Source organism: Balaenoptera borealis (assembly GCF_965194805.1).
Source record: "Balaenoptera borealis genome assembly, chromosome: 18".
Taxonomy (NCBI): domain Eukaryota; kingdom Metazoa; phylum Chordata; class Mammalia; order Artiodactyla; family Balaenopteridae; genus Balaenoptera; species Balaenoptera borealis.
In genome coordinates this window covers 4,534,259-4,553,693 of record NC_138877.1, presented here as the reverse complement: position 1 = coordinate 4,553,693, position 19,435 = coordinate 4,534,259, and the positions used below count along the sequence as shown (strand labels likewise).

Here is a 19,435-nt window from a genome sequence, read left to right as displayed (position 1 = left end):
CTCCTCCGTACCGCTCCCTCCCCCCGCCTGAGTGAGCCAGAGCCCCCGAAGCAGCTGCTCCTTTAACCCCGTCCTGTCTGGGTGGGGAACAGACGCCCTCAGGCGACCTACACGCAGAGGCGGGTCCAAATCCAAAGCTGAACCCGGGAGCTGTGCGAACAAAGAAGAGAAAGGGAAATCTCTCCCAGCAGCCTCAGAAGCAGCGGATTAAATCTCCACAAACAACTTGATGTGCCTTCATCTGTGGAATGCCTGAATAGACAACGAATCATCCCAAATTGAGGCGGGGGACTTTGGGAGCAAAGATATATATATTTTTTCCCTTTTTCTCTTTTTGTGAGTGTGTATGTGTAGGCTTCTGTGTGAGATTTTGTCTGTATAGCTTTGCTTTTACCATTTGTCCTAGGGTTCTGTCTGTCCGTTTTTTGGGGGGTTTTTTAGTATAGTTTTTAGCGCTTCTTATCATTGGTGGATTTGTTTTCTGCTTTGGTTGCTCTCTTCCTTCTTTTTTTAAATTACTTAAAAAATTTTTTTATTCTAATAATTTTTAAAATTTTTTATTGAATAACTATTCTATTTTTTAAATAACTTTATTTTATTTTATTTTTCTCTTTCTTTCTTCCTTTTTTTCTCCCTTTTCTTCTGACCCATGTGGCTGATTGGGTCTTGCTCCTCCAGCCAGCTGTGAGGCCTGTGCCTCTGAGGTGGGAGAGCCGAGTTCAGGACATTGGTCCACCAGAGACCTCCCGGCTCCACGCAATATCAAATGGCGAAAGCTCTCCCAGAGATCTCCATCTCAACACTAAGACCCAGATCCACTCAACGACCAGCAAGCCACAGTGCTGGACACCCTATGCCAAACCACTAGCAAGACAGGAACACAACCCCACCCATTAGCAGAGAGGCTGCCTAAAATCGTAATAAGGTCACAGACACCCCAAAACACACCACCGGATGCAGTCCTGCCCACCAGAAAGACAAGATCCACCCTCATCCACCAGAACACAGGCACCAGGCCCCTCCACCAGGAAGCCTACACAACTCACTGAACCAACCTTAGCCACTGGGGGCAGACACCAAAAACAATGGGAACTATGAACCTGCAGCCTGTGAAAAGGAGACCCCAAACACAGTAAGTTAAGCAAAATGAGAAGACAGAGAAACACACAGCAGAAGAAGGAGCAAGGTAAAAACCCACCAGACCAAAAAAAATGAAGAGGAAATAGGCAGTCTACTTGAAAAAGAATTCAGAATAATGATAGTAAAGATGATCCAAAATCTTGGAAATAGAATGGAGAAAATACAAGAAATGTTTAACAAGGACCTAGAAGAACTAAACAGCAAACAAACAGTGATGAACAACACAATAAACGAAATTAAAAATTCTCTAGAAAGAATCAATAGCAGAATAACTGAGGCAGAAGAACAGATAAGTGACCTGCAAGATAAAATAGTGGAAATAACTACCGCAGAGCAGAAGAAAGAAAAAAGAATAAAAAGAATCGAGGACAGTATCAGAGACCTCTGGGACAACATTAAACATACCAACATTCGAATTATAGAGGTCCCAGAAGAAGAAGAGAAAAAGAAAGGGACTGAGAAAATATCTGAAGAGATTATAGTTGAAAACTTCGCTAATATGGGAAAGGAAATAGTCAATCAAGTCCACGAAGCACAGAGAGTCCCATACAGGATAAATCGAAGGACAAACAAGCCAAGACACATATTAATCAAACTATCAAAAATTAAATACAAAGAAAAAATATTAAAAGAAACAAGGGAATCCCCATAAGGTTAACAGCTGATCTTTCAGCAGAAACTCTGCAAGCCAGAAGGGAGTGGCAGGACATATGTAAAGTGATGACAGGGAAAAACCTACAATCAAGATTACTCTACCCAGCAAGGATCTCATTCAGATTCGACAGAGAAATTAAAACCTTTACAGACAAGCAAAAGCTAAGAGAATTCAGCACCACCAAACCAGCTTTACAACAAATGCTAAAGGAACTTCTCTAGGCAGGAAACTCAAGAGAAGGAAAGGACCTACAATAACAAACCCAAAACAATTAAGAAAATGGAAATAGGAACATACATATCGATAACTACCTTAAATGTAAATGGATTAAATGCTCCAACCAAAAGACATAGACTGGCTGAATGGATACAAAAACAAGACCCATATATATGCTGTGTACGAGAGACCCACTTCAGACCTACGGACACATATAGACTGAAAGTGAGGGGTTGGAAAAAGATATTCCATGTAAATGGAAATCAAAAGAAAGCCGGAGTAGCACTTCTCATATCAGACAAAATAGACTTTAAAATAAAGACTATTACAAGAGACAAAGAAGGACACTACATAATGATCAAGGGATCAATCCAAGAAGAAGATAGAACAATTGTAAATATTTATGCACCCAACATAGGAGCACCTCAATACATAAGGCAAATGCTAACAGCCATAAAAGGGGAAATCGACAGTAACACAATCATAGTAGGGGACTTTAACACCCCAATTTCACCAATGGACAGATGATCCAAAATGAAAATAAATAAGGCAACACAAGCTTTAAATGACACAACAGACCAGAGAGACTTAATTGATATTTATAGGACATTCCATCCAAAAATAACAGAATACACTTTCTTCTCAAGTGCTCATGGAACATTCTCCAGGATAGATCATATCTTAGGTCACAAATCAAGCCTTTGTAAATTTAAGAAAATTCAAATTGTACCAAGTATCTTTTCCAACCACAACGCTATGAGACTAGATATCAATTACAGGATAATACCTGTAAAAAAATACAAACACATGCAGGCTAAACAATACACTACTAAATAACCAAGAGATCGCTGAACAAATCAAAGAGGAAATCAAAAAATACCTAGAAACAAATGACAATGAAAACACGACGACCCAAAACCTATGGGATACAGCAAAAGCAGTTCTAAGAGGGAAGTTTATAGCAATACAATCCTACCTCAAGAAACAAGAAACATCTCAAATAAACAACCTAACCTTACACCTAAAGCAATTGGAGAAAGAAGAACAAAAAAAACCCCAAAGTTAGCAGAAGGAAAGAAATCATGAAGATCAGATCAGAAACAAATGAAAAAGAAATGAAGGAAAACAACAGCAAAGTTCAATAAATATAAAAGCTGGTTCTTTGAGAAGCAAAACTGATAAACCTTCACCAGACTCATCAAGAAAAAAAGGGAGAAGACTGAAATCAATAGAATTAGAAATGAAAAAGGAGAAGTAACAACTGACACTGCAGAAATACAAGGAATCATGAGAGATTACCACAAGCAACTATATGCCAATAAAATGGACAACCTGGAAGAAATGGACAAATTCTTAGAAAAGCACAATCTTCCGAGACTGAACCAGGGAGAAATAGAAAATATAAACAGACCAATCACAAGCACTGAAATTGAAACTGTGATTAAAAATCGTCCAGCATACAAAAGCCCAGGACCAGATGGCTTCACAGGCAAATTCTATCAAACATTTAGAGAAGAACTAACACCTATCCTTCTCAAACTCTTCTAAAGTATAGCAGAGGGAGGAACACTCCCAAACTCATTCTATCAGGCCACCATCACCCTGATACCAAAACCAGACAAAGATGTCACAAAGAAAGAAAACTACAGGCCAATATCACTGATGAACATAGATGCAAAAATTCTCAACAAAATACTAGCCAAGAGAATCCAACAGCACATTAAAAGGATCATACACCATGATCAAGTGGGGTTTACCCCAGGAATGCAAGGATTCTTCAATATACGCAAATCAATGTGATAAACCATATTAACAAACTGAAGGAGAAAAACCATATGATGATCTCAATGTATGCAGGAAAAGCTTTCGACAAAATTCAACGTCTACTTATGATAAAAACGCTCCAGAAAGTAGGCATAGAGGGAACTTACCCCAACATAATAAAAGCCATATATGACAAACCCACAGCCAACATCGTTCTCAATGGTGAAAAACTGAAACCATTTCCACTAAGATCAGGAAGAAGACAAGGTTGCCCACTCTCACCACTGTTATTCAACATAGTTTTGGAAGTTTTAGCCACAGCAATCAGAGAAGAAAAAGAAATAAAAGGAATCCAAATCGGAAAAGAAGAAGTAAAGCTGTCACTGTTTGCAGAGGACATGATACTATACATAGAGAATCCTAAAGACTCTACCAGAAAACTACTAGAGCTAATCAGTGAATTTGGTAAAGTAGCAGGATACAAAATTAAGGCACAGAAATCTCTTGCATTCCTATACACTAACAATGAAAAATCTGAAGGAGAAATTAAGGAAACACTCCCATTTACCACTGCAACAAAAAGAATAAAATGCCTAGGAATAAACCTACCTAAGGAAGTAAAAGACCTGTATGCAGAAAACTATAAGACAGTGATGAAAGAAATTAAAGATGATACAAACAGATGGAGAGATATACCATGTTCTTGGATTGGAAGAATCAACATTCTGAAAATGAATATACTACCCAAAGCAATCTACAGATTCAATGCAATACCTATCAAACTACCAATGGCATTTTTTACAGAACTACAACAAAAAATTTCACAATGTGTATGGAAATACAAAAGACCCCGAAGAGCCAAAGCAATCTTGAGAAAGAAAAATGGAGCTGGAGGAATCAGGCTCCCAGACTTCAGACTATACTACAAAGCTACAGTAATCAAGACAGTATGGTACTGGCACAAAAACAGAAATATAGATCAGTGGAACAGGATGGAAAGCCCAGAGATAAACCCACACACATATGGTCACCTTATTTTTGATAAAGGAGGCAAGAATATACAATGGAGAAAAGACAGCCTCTTCAATAAGTGATGCTGGGAAAACTGGACAGCTACATGTAAAAGAATGAAATCAGAACACTCCCTAACCATACACAAAAATAAACTCAAAACGGATTAAAGACCTAAATGTAAGGCCAGACACTGTAAAATTCTTAGGAAAACATAGGCAGAACACGCTATGACATAAATCAGAGCAAGATCCTTTTTGACCCACTTCCTAGAGAAATGGAAATAAACACAAAAATAAACAAATGGGACCTAATGAAACTTAAAAGCTTTTGCACAGCAAAGGAAACCATAAAGAAGACGAAAAGACAACCTTCTGAATGGGACAAAGTATTTGCAAATGAAGCAACTGACACAGGATTAATCTCCAAAATTTACAAGCAGCTCATGCAGCTCAATATCAAAAAAACAAACAACCCAATCCAAAAATGGGCAGAAGACCTAAACAGACATTTCTCCAAAGAAGATATACAGATTGCCAACAAACACATGAAAGGAAACTTAAGGGCTATTTTCTCAGCTAAAATAGAAACTAGAGAGTAGAGAATATGCTGTCATTTATTGCTGTGTCTACAATTCTAGCGATCTGCCTGGCCTATTAAAAGCACTCCAATATCTGCTGATTGAATATAAACTCTGAAGTTAAACATGTGTTTTTCTGTTTTCTCACGCTCAGCATTCTTTTTCATGTGCTTTATACTTTATCATCATCTGTCAAGAGGAAAACTCTCTATTTTTAAAAGCAGCATTTCTAAATCTGCGTTGCTTATCACAAGAGTTACTCATCAAAAAAGAAATTCAGTGGTTAAATAAGTTCGGTTAGCAAAATATCCTGTAACATCCTCTGCCCGATTCTTCATGCAATAAATGTATTAAAGATTGCGCAAAACTTGTTGTGGGGAAGCATACTTAATTTTTTATAACTCTGTATCTCCCCCCAAATTAGCCAAAGATCCCATTTCTCTCATAATGCTTGTTAACATTTCAAAAAACATTGTTTTAGAAGATGCAGCAAAAGCAGACAATGGAACTCGAATGGGGTCAGTTTCTATCTGATCAGGGAGGGCAGGAGTCAAAAAGCGCTCGGCAAAGGACCAGACAGTAAATAGTTGAGGATTTGTGGGCCATTTGTTCTGTGTTGCAATGACTCATCTTTGCCATCGTAGCACTAAAGCAGCCACTGACAATACATAAATGGCTGTATTCCAATAAAACTTTATTTACAAAAACAGGTGGTCAAATCCCTATGCTGTTTAACAGGAACTAACAGCGCTATAGGTCAATTATACTTCAAAAACAAACTCATAGAAAAAGAGATCAGATTTGTTGGCACCAGAGGTGGGATTGAGAGAAGGGCAAATTGGATGAAGGTGGTCAAAAGCTACAAACTTCCAGTTGTAAGATAAGTAAGTACTAGGGATGTAACGTACAATACGATAAGTATCATTAACGCTGCAGTACGTTATATGTGAAACTTGTTCAGAGAGTAAATCCTGAGAGTTCTCCTCACAAGAAAAATATTTTTAACTTTGTATCTATGAGATGACGTTCATTAAACGTATTGTGGTAATCATCTCACAATGTACGTAAGTCATTATGCTACGCACCTTAAATGTATACAGTGCTGTATGTCAATTACATCTCAAAACTAGGAGGAAAAAAAAAACAAGTGGTGAGCTAGATTTGGCCCAATGGCGAGTTTGCTGACCCCTGCACAAAGGGACTGAAAATGACCTACACTGTGTGGTCCAGTATGGCAGCCACTAGCCACATATGGCCGTTTAAATTACTTAAATTGATAGTTCCTTAACCAAGCTAGTTATGTTTCCAGTAATTAATAACCACTTATGGCAAGCGACTATGGCAATGGACAGCAGAGAAAAACATTTTCACTTCTCACTAACTCCTTACAGAAAATGTTTTCTTTTTTTTTTTTTTTTAATATAATGATCATTTTATTTTACAGTGTTTGAAAATTTAAGTGCTGCATAATACAGGGAGAAGAGTATCTGAATGAAATAATGTTATGGCCGAAGGAATAAGCCCAGATGGACTAAAACATTTTCCAGGAGGTTTATAATTTGAATTTAAGAGTAGATGGGAGAGTATTTGAATTTTGTGATAGTGACTTTCCCTATCCGTGAATATGACATACACTTCCATTATCTGAATATTCTTTAATGTCTTTTAATAGAGTTTGAGACATTTCCACTAGCGATCTTGCACATCGTTTGTTAGACTGATTAAGCAAATTTTTATTGGAATAAAACCTCTTTGCAACAGAAAAAAAAAAGACTAGATGGTTACACTGGGTGAAGGAGACACAGTGGTACATTAATAAATCAAGAATTTCCCCACTGAAGGGGCTTCTCTGGTGGCGCAGTGGTTAGGAATCCGCCTGCCAATGCAGGGGAAATGGGTTTGAGCCCTGGTCCGGGAAGATCCCACGTGCCGTGGAGCAACTAAGCCCGTGCGCCACAACTACTGAGCCTGCGCTCTGGAGCCCGCAAGCCACAACTACTGAGCCCGTGTGCCACAACTACTGAGCCCGCGTGCCACAACTAATGAAGCCCACATGCCTAGAGCCTGTGCTCTACAATAAGAGAAGCCATGACAATGAGAAGCCCGCGCACCACAACGAAGAGTAGCCCCCGCTCACCACAACTAGAGAAAGCCCGCGGGCAGCAACAAAGACCCAATACAGCCAAAAATAAAAAACAAATAAATAAATAAATTTATTAAAAAAAAAAGAATTTCCCCACTGAAAGCAGAGCAGAGAGCTCATCTCTAAGAGAGAATACTCCTGTTCCTATTTATATAGTAAGCTTTGGTTTTTATGTGCCAAGGAATTCTTTTTCTTCAACATGTTCTTAAATCATGCATTTTAAACTGTTCTCATGTTGAAAGATTTAAAAGAAAACGCTCATCCAAACAAAAGCAAAATCAGTGACACCTAGCATGGCACCCCAGATAGGAAAAGCAGAAACAGTTAGCACAAGTTGAAAACTCATCAGCATTTCAAGTTAAAAGCTGTGCAACCATCTATTAAGAATTCTCTTCTTCTTTTTTTTTTTTTTAGTTTATTTCTTTTATTTATTTATTTTTGGCTGCATTGGGTCTCTGTTGTTGCATCGGGCTTTCTCTAGTTGCGGCAAGCGGGGGCTACTCTTTGTTGCAGTGCGCGGGCTTTCTCTAGTTGCAGTGAGCGGGGGCTACTCTTCGTTGTGGTGCGCGGGCTTCTCATTGTGGTGGCTTCTCTTGTGGCGGAGCACGGTCTCTAGGCGCGCGGGCTTCAGCAGCTGTGGCTCGCGGGCTCCAGAGCGCAGGCTCAGTAGTTGTGGCGCACGGGCTTTGTTGCTCCGTGGCATGTGGGATCTTCCTGGACCAGGGCTCGAACCCATGTCCCCTGCATTGGTAGGCAGATTCTTAACCACTGCGCCACCAGGGAAGCCCTAAGAATTCATTCTGATATAATAGCTTCAAATTTAGAACACGTTAAATATAATCTCAACTCAAGAGGATTTCAATTCCACAAACAATACCAAGAAAACATCCAAATTTCCAACATTTATATGACTTGTACACAAGTGTGGTAAGCTTTTTTAACTTGCAAACAAATTACACATAAGTTGTCAGAACTTATCTGGAGGACAAGGAGAGGTATGTGAATATATGTACTTGCGTGTGTGCCCCCATGTGCATGAATAATTTCCATCCAAAAGCATGTATCTCCCTTGACCTAGGATCCTTACTCCTAGGAATTTATTTTAAGAAAATAAACAGCATGAAACAAAATAAGATAGGTCCCCAAACATGATAGGTCCGTCCCTCAATGTCCAATAAATAGAGTTAAATAAATCGGGGAAATATATACCATGGAATCTATGTCATTCTCGTAAAAGGGCTGTAGCTAAGTATTTATTGTTCTAGAGATATAATTCCAGTTAAGACAGAAGAAACAGGCTAACAAGAGTATCTGTTGTATATAATTCCATTTTTAAATGGCTACATATATACTTACACACACGTGTGTGTATATATATATAGTTGTATTGTGAATGAAGAGCCAAAACATAAATATTATATAAAATATTTTATATAATAAAAATATTTTATTATATAAAATATATTTTATATATATTTTATATATTTTTATATAATAAAACATATAACATAAATATAAATTGTATATATTGATACGTAAATATATATTATATATATTTAGGTAGACACAGACATCTATATTTTAATATATATCTCTCTCTCTATGAGGTAGATACAGATATAAAATATATGTCTCTATTTGCCCCAGGAAAAAGTTCTTAGACTATTACCCAAATTTCAATTGCAACTGAAATAATTGCAATTCTTTGGGTAGTAGAGTTCTAAGTAATTTTATTTTTCTTTTCTCTCATTTATATCAATTCTTTCTGCTTTAAATGGATTGAGTAATTTCTTTAAGGGAGTAAATGAGGTTTAAAACTATAGATTGTCAAAAAATCTAAATTACCCTCAGAACAAAGCTGGACGTCTATGTTCCCATTAGTCACATGAACAACATCCAAGGTTCTGTCCTAGATACATCTTGGACGTCATACGAAACAAAACACGCCCAGGTGGACACAAGTTACCTTTTACAGGGACAACAGTGTTTAGAAACCTGACCACAGAATAAACTTCATTGGCGAAGGAATCCAACAGACTTAACCCTCCCATGGAGTCATTTTTCTCTGACAACACCCTGGCCGACTGTCACAGCAAAACAGGTGGTTATCTCAGCGTAAGAACCGCCATCACTGTTGACATGACACATTTTTCATGATACGCCATCATGCTACACCACGCAATTACGGATGCCTGCTGTCTCTCGAAGCCTTGGATGCTTTCAAGGATACTGTCAGCACTAGGGGCAAACAAAGCCTGAGGTTCCATGGGCGTGGATCATCTATTACAAATAAACCCATTGGACGGGAATCATTTTTTAAGTAGCTACCATTTTATGTTCTGTGAAAAACAAAAACAAAAAAACCCCTAGGAGTATCAGATTATAAAGGGTTTAGTACACGGCAGTTCTGACTGACTCATTATTTCAAGACCAGTAGTGACAAATATCCATCACTTTCACTTACACAGAGAAAATATTAAGAATACTTTTTATTGGTAGAATTTATTTTAAAAATCATGGTTTATGATGCATTAATAGAAGAAGAGAGTTACTCATTCATGCGCTCTTCAGAATAAGGAAAGATTAACTCACTAACCAGAGGTCTGTCAAAAACTTCAGCAAAACTCACAGAAATCTCTACACCTTTTTTCTCTCCACCCAATCCTTTGAGTCTACTCTGATCTGGCATTCATCTCCACATTGTCCCCCAAACAGCTCTTGAAAGGTCCCAACGACCTCCTCATCGCTAAAACCAACAACAAATTCTCAGAACTCATCTCACTGGACCCAAAAAGCATCATGTAGTCCAGCCGTTCCGTCCCTCCTCCTTGAAAGACTTCCTTCCATTTAGTTTCCAGGGGCCCAACCTCTCCCCTTTCTCTACCTACCTCAATGGCCACATCTTCTTGTCTCCTTTGCTGGCTCTCTTCTCCCAAACTTTTAAACACTGAAGTACACCCAGAGCTTAATTCTTAACCACTTCACTCTCTCTGATCAATCCTGGGGGGCGGGTTATCAAGTCTCAAAGCTTTAAAAATGGTACACTGACTACTCCCAAGAATCTCTCCATCCCAGACCTCTACCCTAAACTCCCAGATTTATCTATTCAACTGCCTGGGGATGTGTAACTACCATCTCAACCCTAAAACGTCCAAAAAGAGCCCTGATTCCCCCAACACGTGATCCTCCTACCGTCTTCCTCATCTCAGAAATGGCAACTCTATCTTTCCCGTTGCTCAGATCCTAACCCTTGGAGTCTTATCCTTCTTATAGCCGCATTCACTGTCTTAGCAAATCCCATCCGCTCTACAGAGAAAACACTATCCATCCAGAATCTCACCACCTCCCACCAGCGATCCTGCCAACACTCTGATCCAACCTTCCCCATCACCTGCTACCTGGATTCCTGCCACGGCTGGCTACCGGGGTCTCGGCTCCTGCCTCATATCCCTTTAATCCACACCTATCCCAACAGCGAGATACCCTTTTAAAAGGTCAATGAGATCATGTCTCTCTTCGCTCAGACTCCACCAATGACCACGCATCTCACTCAGCACAAAAGCCAAGTCTTAACGATGAGGTACAAAGCTATGGGGTAAAGTTCCTGACGTTTCTCTGACGCCCTGACCCACCATACATGATGCTCAAATACAGCATCAGCCTTGGCACCCTTGCTGAACCGTCATCCTGGGACACTGTTCCCCTGTAGGCTGATGGTATTATTTCCCATCCAAACCAGGTTACTCTGGGGAGTCAGAAGAGGCATTCTTAAAATTATGCCAAGACAACAGGTGTAAACTGAAACCATCCCAGGTGAAGTGGGGTATGCACTCCTATCCAGGTAACCCCACAGTACGCTCCCTTCCTCCAAGTCTGCTCACATGCCATCTTATTAGAGAGAATTCCCCCAACCATCAAACATAAAACAGGGTAACCTCTGCCCTCCTTGCTTTTCATGCCTCCCCATCCTGTTTTATATTCCTCAACAGCACTTACTACTAACACATAACCAAAAGAATTTTTTTTAATAGTCTCTCTGCCCTTTAAATGTAAGTACTTTCAACTACTTACAATAGCCAAGACATGGAAGCAACCCAAATGTCCGTCGACAGATGAATGGATAAAGAAGATGTGGTACATATATACAGTGGAATATTACTCAGCCATAAAAAAAGAATGAAATAATGCCATTTGCAGCAACATGGACGGACCTAGAGATTATCATATTAAGTGAAGTAAGTCAGACAGAGAAAGACAAGCATCATATGACATCACTTATACGTGAAATCTAAAATATGACACAAAGGAACTTATCTACAAAACAGAAGCAGACTCACAGACATAGAGAACAGACTTATGGTTGCCAACGGGGTGGGTCAGGAGGGATGGATTGGAATTTTGGGATTAGCAGATGCAAACTATTATATAGAGAACGGATCAACAGCAAGGTCCTACTGTAGAGCGTGGGGAACTCTATTTAACGTCCTGTGATAAACCATAATGGAAAAGAATATGAAAAAGAATGTATATGTAGGGACCTCCCTGGTGGCACAGTGGTTAAGAATCTGCCTGCCAATGCAGGGGACACGGGTTCGAGCCCTGGTCCAGGAAGATCTCACATGCTGTGGAGCAACTAAGCCCATGCGCCACCACTACTGAGCCCACATGCCACAACTACTGAAGCCCGCGTGCCTAGAGCCCATGCTCCACAACAAGAGAAGCCACTGCAATCAGAAGCCCACACACAGCAATGAAGACCCAACGCAGCCATAAATAAATAAATAAATAAATTTATTTAAAAAAGAATTTAAAAGAATATATATGTTAACTGAATCACTTTGCTGTACAGCAGAAATTAACAACATTGTAAATCAACTATACTTCAATAAAATAAATTTTTTTAAATATAAATAAATAAATAAATGTTAAGTACTTTCAAGGGATTAAAGGAATTATTAATTGAACATGCCTAAAATTATCAGGAAAAAATTGCTCAAGGGACATTTCTAGTGTACCACAATGTTACTACCTTCACAAGAAGATGTTGAAGAACAAATATAGTTATAAGGTGATCTTACCAAGTAGGTAAATATTCTCAGGAATTTATTATCAAGCTGCTAGGAAAAATAGAGAGAAACTTTCAATCAAATATTTTAGTACGAGACTTAAAGGCAGTGAAATTTTCTTTTTTCAAGAGTTACTAGGAGGATGAAGAGAGCTAATTCCCAGAAAGGGCCTGGCACTCATGAATAAGCACACTCAACAGATGTGAGCATTTGTTACTGGAGAGGCAGTTTAGTTCACTGCCTAAGATATGGGACCCACATGTGCTGCAATCAAAGTCACCTAACACAAGCATTTCTAAACGTACCTTTTCAAAGTGTTCTCGCCACACCAAAAAAGACCTCAGCATAGCGCACATAAACATCACCTCTTGTAGCAACAAATGATGGCACTGTGCCTGTGGGTATGAATATGTGCCTGTATTTAGGTATTTTAAACATATTTTAAGTAACTGAACATGGAGCCGCCTGTCAGAGAAAAGATCAAATTAGGAAACTGGACTTTTAGGATTTACTGTATAGCACAGGGAACTATATTCAATGTCTTGTTATAACCCATAATGGAAAGTAATCTGAAAAACATAGATAAAGTGATTCAGATATACATATATATATATATATATATATATATATACATACATACATATATATATATGTATATATATATGTCTACCTATCTATATCTATCTCTCTCTATATATCCCTCTATATTTCTCTCTATATCTATATAGAGACTCACAGACATAAAAAACATAGAAGAGAAATAGTGACTGTGACTTAAGAATTTATTGTGGGTCAAAGACTTTTCCACGTACAGAAAGTGGGATGTGAGCCCAGTCAGGCAACCCAGAGCGGGCTCCCTTAACCATTATGCAATCCTGCATCACTTTAAAGCCTGATGACTGTCAGGTTCTTTGTCATGAGGACAACAACAATGGAAATAAAACAGTAAACTTCTGAGGTCCACAAGATGTCCACGGTCACCCTGCATGTCATTTACAAAGTACCGTAAAGAACCTAGCGTACGTTAAAGGTCTAACTTGTAAAACATCAACCGTATCCATGAGATCCTATAGCATTCTGTGTCCTCCTGATGCCCACTTCTTGCTTATAAATGAGTCAGTGCTAGATACTGTTTACTGATTGACTCTCAGCATCTATTTTCATCCTCTTCTTCTTCTTTATTTTATTTATTTATTTATTTTATATATCACAGGGACTGGAAAGCTAAAAACCACATTTCCCAGACTCTCTTATCAGCAGGATTCTGGATGAATTCCAGCTACAAGATACACTTGCTTAAGATTGCAAAGACAGAGGAATTCCTTTTCATACAGGGGAAGTTTTCCACATTCTCTCACCCAGTCCCAGGTTCACAGGTGCAAGGCAGCTGGACCATCAGCTGTGATTTCCTCAAGTCCCCTGGGGAAGCAGAACAGAGTCCTGACCTTGGGAACAGAGCCACAGACGTATGAACTTGAAGCCTACCTTGCTGACTTCTACTCCTTCAGGATTATCCAATAATTTTGCAAGCACCTAATTTCCTGTTTTAACTTCCTCTATACTTAAAATTAGTTTCTGTACCAGTTACTGAATTAACATCTCTCACCTCAAACCTACCCTTCCATACTCAGCTTGTGATACAGGAGTGGGAATTCTACAAACCTCATTCCTGATTTGCCAGTGGTCTCCCTGCAAGGCTCTGCCTTCTGGTCACATTTCCACCAGTGAGAATTAAATCTCACGGCCACACCCAGACCCAGGGATGCTGGGAAGTGTAGTCTCTGCCATACAAGCCATTAATGAATTTTACATGATTACATTTTCATTCCATCACTGATTACATGCACTTATTTCATAAAACTTTGGGTTAAAGAATGACTATTCTGCTCAAATATATCCTTACCAATTCATCTTTCTTTTAATGGCTCATCAGAACTAGTTTTTTGTGTATTCTATAGGTTAACACGTTAAAAACAACTGCACTTTCCTCCAAATAAATTTCATAGTTAGTTCAATTCATTTGTTTCTTAGAAAATGCTGGCAAAATTTTCTATATGTCTCCATCCATATTCATTTTAATTACTGCAGCACAAAAAACAAATGGTCCCCAAATGGCTTGGCCCTTTCTGTCTTTTACTAACAAATATCAAAAGATGTCTAGCATTCAGTAGCCAGCAGTGGGACTTCCCTGGTGGCACAGTGGTTAAGAACCCACCTGCCAATGTAGGGGACACGGGTTCGATCCCTGGTCCGGGAAGATCCCACGTGCCACGGAGCAACTAAGCCCGTGCGCCACAACTACTGAGCCTGCGCACTAGAGCCCGCGAGCCACAACTACTGAGCCTGTGTGCCACAACTCCTGAAGCCTGCGAACCTTAGCCCACGCACTGCAACTACTGATGCCCGCACACCTAGAGCCCGTGCACCTAGAGCCCGTGCTCCGCAACAAGAGAAGCCACCGCAATAAGAAGCCCGTGCACTGCAATGAAGAGTAGCCCCGCTCGCCACAACTAGAGAAAGCCCACGTGCAGCAACGAAGACCCAATGCAGCCAAAAAAAAAAAAAAATAGCCAGCAGTAGGTGCTGTGAAATTTGAGGGGGTAACTGATTTGAATATCACATGTTTTTTATAAACTGCTGATAAAATTGTAGATTTTTATTCTCATACTCGGTATTCTTAGTTTTTAAAGTCTCACTAATTCATAGCTTCATTTTGCGACAGCTAATGTTTCAAGATACCATTATACATTTAGGGCAAGAATCATGATTAATGATAGTAGCCTTGGGGATAATACTGAAATTTGTTTAGCTTGTCAGATCTGATCACTGTTTTAATTCATCAAGCAGCCGAAGAAAACTTGAACTAGCAGCGCGCGTGTCCAGCAAGGCCACGCCGTTGCAGCTTCTGCTTACACTACTGTAACCTCAATACCTTTTTTTTTAAAAAAACAGAAATCTTTTCAAGCCAGCACCTTGTTAAGAGTCAGTTTAACCAAAACTAAATAGAGTCCATAAACCCATTTAACCAGTAATACAAATGGCAAGATTTCACAATGAGTTTCAAGCAAATAGAAGAGTGAGGGTCCCAGCGTCACCCCTTCTTATTTGTGGGACCCCACGCCTCCCTCCTCCTCCCCTTCCTCCCAGACCCATCCCTGGTTAGCACACCAGAAACAGGATTGGGTGTGCCAGAGCCAATCCATGTGCTATCAGCAATACTGTGATTTCACAGTACTTTTTTTAACCAAAAAAAAAAAAAAAAAAAAAAAACAGGAGGAAAAAAGAAAATGACATTTTCTTCTGGTATCTTAACATATCATCCAGTGCCCCCCTGGGGTGCACTTCCTCACCCGCCTTGTTTCCAAGACCACTGATCTCTGTATTACAGAGCTTAGATGTTATTTTGGTAACAGTTGAAACACTCAAAACAGGGATAAATCCTGAGCATTTACAAGCATTTGGGGTCCTAGCCTGGACATACGTACAGGTCTGCTGAAGGGGGTGGACGCCAGGTAATGGATGGTCTTTGAGGTGACCCCCTTAATTCCCTCAGACTTACACAGGAGATGAGGTAAGGAAGCCAGGCCCAGCGCTTCTGATTCGTGGTTCACTTCCTTGGTCCCTGTCCTGTTCGCTTCATCATCAGAGCCTCCCTTTACAAGGGTAACTAACCCTGTCATCTGCTCTGAGCGCTGGCACTTAAATATAAAGGCGCTGACCGCAAGTGTGGCCATGGGTGCCTGCCAGGGACAAGCTCTTGTTAAATGACCTACAGGTGGAATCTCACTGTTGCGCTCCTATCTTCATGTCAAGCCACCAAGCAGGTCACTGGTGACTCTCAAATCAGCTCCCAACCAGGGTCTCAGCAGCAGCTTTAGGCCATGACGGGGTGGGTACATATCTGTACCATCCTCCGCGAGCTGGTGGCACTAGGATGTAGGGGAACTAAGCGCCTGTGTATCCTATTACCACGTAAACGTCATCCACTCCTGACACTTGAATATCATCTTTAGTGTCTGTACTACAAAGAAACTCCTACAAGTCTCCTTAGCAACCAACATGAGTTGAACATCACCCCTGAATGGAAATCCCAACAGAAAGTCAAACCAGATTAAAACTACCCCATTTTAAATGCACCATTCTAGGTGAATAAAATAATGTGTTATCACAAAGCAGTTTTCTGGGCTTACTATTTTTTATATCAATTTGGAATATTTATTGTACTTCTTAATGCATTTCTTAACATCCATGGTACCCCTTAATCAAGAATATAAAGTCATCTACTTAGGATTCTTAGGATTTGCCAAAGTGAGGAACATTCTTAGAATCACAGAATGATAAGCAAATAAAGTTTACAAATATTGCAACCATCAATATCATACGTTTTCCAAACCATAACTCTAACATGGAGGTATATTATTCTCCAGACCTTGCAAATTCTTAATGTCCATTTTATCAGTACTGGGAGAGTACGCTTTCAACCATGCAGCTAGCCAGAAAGACTTTTTTATATATGTGTGCTTCTCACAAAAAGCTTCTCTCCTTCCTCTAATATGACAGAAACTGTAGCTGTATCTGAAGAGAAAGTGAATTTCAATGACAACCATCACCTAAAAACATACATAAATTCCTATATCTGGTACCAGAGGTAGAGCTTACCATTTTGATGTTTAAAGAAATGACTTTATGACATCCGTTCATAAGTAAAAACAGAAAACACACTGAGTAGTTTTATAATTGTTTTTTTAGTAAAAAAAAAAAAAAATTAAATCCTGATTATTAGTCATAGCAGAAACAAAGGGTTTAACACAGTTATATCAAATACAACTTTTTAAAAGCTACTTACGTCCAAAGAATCCTCCTTCAGTAGGATAAGGGCCATGTTCTGTGACACCAACCTGCACGAATAGCCTAGAATAAAAGAAGGAGCAACATACGTGAATTTACCATCCCCGCCAGGAACTCACCACGTTCAAGGTCCCCTGAATTCAGCCTCCCTTCCGGTCCCTTCCTTATCACCACGTTTAGCCTATGGGCTCACACAGAGGAATTGAGCAAGAGTGTGGAGAGGAGAAGTTCACACGGATTCTGACTTTTGCAGACAGCTCTGGTAGCACTGCTTGGGAGGGTCTTCGTAACTAATGGCTGAAATAAATACTCATCAATTTTCTGTGGATTTTCCTTATCCTTGTTATCCTTGTATTAGGATGAGCTTTGGGTTCTCTAAAATAACAGTAAACGCTTTAGGAAGACAAATGGAATCAACGGAGCTCCTCAACCAGCATAAACGTGCCTACTGTGATATCAAGGTCCCTCACTTGCTTTTTGAAAAGGCAGGTAATTCTCACAGCAGGCTTCTAAGGAAGCCTCTGATACACAGAGAGTCACTCTTCCTGCGAAAGCTCAAAGCAACCCCCATTTCAAGAATTAAACCTGAGTCAAGAGTAACCCAATGCTAATTCTTAACAATTCCCATTACATTTTTAGACAGTGGTATCTCTGTAGGTTAATTTAAGCAAGATACTCTTTTCCACTTTTCGTCCCGGAAGGCAAATGTATTTTCTATGAAGATCTTTCCTACTCAGACTTTGCAGTACACGCGTGACAGCTGGAGATGCTTGGTGACACAACGACCAAGGTAAGAGCCTCTCCGGACTCTTCGCCTTCTCTCCACACTCTGGGGAGAAGGAGGAGGCGGTCCCAGCCAACCCCAAGTCCAGGGGTGTCTGTCAGGGCCCTGGGCTCTCTTTCAAATCACCCTCCACCATCTTGGTGCCCCTCAAGAGAGCTGCCATCAACATGTGCTTTTCACCAACCTCCATCTTAATTTATCTCATTGAGAAAAGTCAAGAAAACAGTCCCTCCACCTAGAGAAGTGGTCCTTACAAGGATCATGGACCAATGATCACAGAAACAGGGAACAAGTCATCAGCATAAAGAACGTCAACCTTCAGAACAAGGACGCGGGTGACCATCTCAAGGAAGGGCCTTAACCAATGCTTAGGCAACAGGAGTCTGGGTTCTCCTCCGCAGAAGAGCCAAAATACCCCTTCCCACAGATGCTATATTTAACTAGAAAAGGAGATAAGCATTTAACTAGTGGACAAGTCACAGAACTACTGTGTTTATGTGCTCAATTCTACCCAGAAGGCCCTCTTTCACCCTCAAGAAACTCTACTAACAGGCACAAAACAGAACTCAAGACAGACAACAATTAAGATGAGAAAAACCTTGGGGTATTTTTGGAGGGTAGAAAATAAATATTTTTGTTTATTTTGGAATGTATGAAGTATAGCCTTCACTAATGAGTGTCATTTGAGAGGACTGCTTATAAACCACCTCAGAACACAAATTTTAAAGCACAAAATTATGACTTTGCATCTAACTGTCATTTTCTTAAAGCAATACCTTGAAGATCTATTCCAGGCAGTTAACGACAGTTATCTGAAGGGAATGAGATAATTTTGCTGGTTAAAACCTCACGTATCATTTGAAAAGCGAAAACAACTGAATAGTTTAAAATCACAGGACCACATGGGCAAATACCTGTTCAACCTCTAAGAGGAAAAATAAAGGGAGGAAACACAGCACAATTTTCCACACATTTTCAAACTTGTTCAAGTCTGTATTTTAACAATAGTGATGAGAAGAAATGAGAGTTTCCCAGAATGCCACCGAAAATTCTGCACAGCAGGATGGAAATAACTGAACTTTGTTTCCCACTAAAATCTTACAAATATATTCTTCCTTTCTATAAATTCTTAGACTAAGTGCAGAAGGGAGGTCAATATTTTATTTTCATTTGCAAACAGGGATATTGGAACTTTAATCATTTTTCTTCCCTTGTCCCAGAAACTTCC

At 39.7% G+C, this 19,435-nt stretch overlaps 1 protein-coding gene across 3 annotated transcripts in view; it reads right to left on the bottom strand.

Annotated features, from left to right (window-relative positions):
• Positions 1–19,435, bottom strand: part of LOC309615431 (phospholipid-transporting ATPase IB) — a 537,980-nt gene that overhangs the window by 345,326 nt on the left and 173,219 nt on the right. For all 3 annotated transcript variants that reach the window (XM_082365034.1, XM_082365032.1, XM_082365033.1), the window contains exon 24: positions 17,422–17,486. In XM_082365034.1, coding sequence (XP_082221160.1) covers positions 17,422–17,486 — 65 coding nt within the window. The remainder of the gene's footprint in view (positions 1–17,421; positions 17,487–19,435) is intronic.